General features: G+C 39.9%; 1 protein-coding gene across 1 annotated transcript; it reads right to left on the bottom strand.

Annotated features, from left to right (window-relative positions):
- Positions 1–248: 248 nt before the first annotated feature.
- Positions 249–1,172, bottom strand: Or1l4b (olfactory receptor family 1 subfamily L member 4B). The gene has a single exon (NM_001000823.1). The coding sequence runs from the start codon at positions 1,170–1,172 to the stop codon at positions 249–251; it is 924 nt and encodes a 307-aa protein (NP_001000823.1).
- Between the last annotated feature and the right edge of the window lie 615 nt (positions 1,173–1,787).

The raw sequence follows: 1,787 nt of genomic DNA, 5'->3' as shown, positions 1-1,787 counted from the left end.
ATTGAATGTATAGTTATGAATCTATTGAGTTTGTCAAATTTCTGAAATTTGGATTACTGTAGTATACAGTCTGAGAATGAACATGAGTCTGGTCAAGATAATTTACAGAGCACTGTCTTGCTTCCAGATCAGTGGTGCTGGTGGTTAACACAACTTCATAGAGTATATATACAGAGATGGAGAGAATGGAAGTGCAGCCTGAAAATATCTTAGGTCATCTCTCAATTATGTTTCATAATTTTATGTTTCTATGAGTGAAACCTGTCCCTTAACTTCCTCAAACCTCTCTTCATATCTTTGTTCCTCAGGCTATAGATGAAAGGATTCATCATAGGTGTTACTACTGTGTACATAATGGTGGCTACCCGGTCCTTCACCACTGAGTACATGGACAGGGGCCTAAAGTAGACATAGATGACACTCCCATAGAACAGAGACACTACAGTGAGGTGAGAGCCACAGGTAGAGAAGGCTTTCCACTTTCCAGCTGCAGAGGGGATCCTGAGCACAGTGACAATGATTCGAAGGTAGGAAAAGAGGATACATAGGAAGGGGGTCACAATGACAGCCAGGGTCTCAGTCATGACTACAATCTGATTGGAAGATGTGTCAGAGCAGGACAGCTTTAGCACAGGCTGAGTGTCACAGAAAAAGTGCTTAATGACATGGGAGGCACAGAATGAGAGTCGAGACATAAGGAGGACACGGAACAAGGCATGTAGATGGGAGATGGTGCAAGAACCCAGAAGCATGAGGAGGCAGTGTTGTGGCCTCATTACCACATCATAATGTAAAGGGTTGCAGATGGCCACTAATCGGTCAATGGCCATGGAAGCCAGCAGGTAGCTATCAGTGTTTGCTAATGCTATAAAGAAGTACATCTGTACTAGGCATCCCACGTAGGAGATAGTTTTTGTCTTTGAGAGCACATTCACTAGCATCTTGGGCACAATGACTGTTGTGAAGCAGATATCCATGAATGACAAGTTGCTGAGGAAAAAGTACATGGGAGTATGGAGCTTGGTGTCAGAGCGGATAACCAGGATGATAAGCACATTCCCCACCACGGTGACCAGGTACATGACAATGAAGATGACAAAAAGGGGTTTTTGCATCCAGGGATCGGAAGAGAGACCCAGCAAGATGAAGTCCGAGGTACTGCTACTGTTCATTTCTCTACTTCTGAATATAGTTGTAAGGCTTTGGGAAAGATGTGGCCAAATTGATCAAGACAGTGTCTCTCCTATCCTGTCCTGAAATGAAATCCCAATGACTTTCACTAGGATTTAAAATATATGTTTAGTTCAAGAAATTATATTAAAAATAAAATAACAGTAATGTCAAAGAAGTAACAAGTTGAAAAATTCTAAACTGCCTTCTAAATTAGAAGATGAAAGTCCTCCTTTTATTGGGAGATGCTTCTGTTGGAGTTATTCTTAGTGCCATCCATATTCATATCCATATATACTTATATATCATATACATATATGTATATTATACACATTTTTTTCTTGACCAACACATTAGCTTCCATTTCACATTGGTTTTAGAGACCAAGTGTTGATTTCCACTTTGAGTGAGGATACTCTTGTTCAAGTTCTCTTCATCCATGTGATCTCATGAATCTCTTCTTCCCAGAATTCTAGAATAATGATGATGGTGATGATGATGATGATGAAGAAGAAGAAGATGATATGGAGAGTGCAGTAATGCACATTTAAACTAATTAGTGGTACTTATCAGACATTCATTTGAGATAAACACCCCATAGTATTTCAGAGAAAAAT

This window comes from Rattus norvegicus, chromosome 3 (assembly GCF_036323735.1).
Source record: "Rattus norvegicus strain BN/NHsdMcwi chromosome 3, GRCr8, whole genome shotgun sequence".
NCBI lineage: Eukaryota > Metazoa > Chordata > Mammalia > Rodentia > Muridae > Rattus > Rattus norvegicus.
This window is presented reverse-complemented; position numbering and strand designations above follow the sequence as displayed.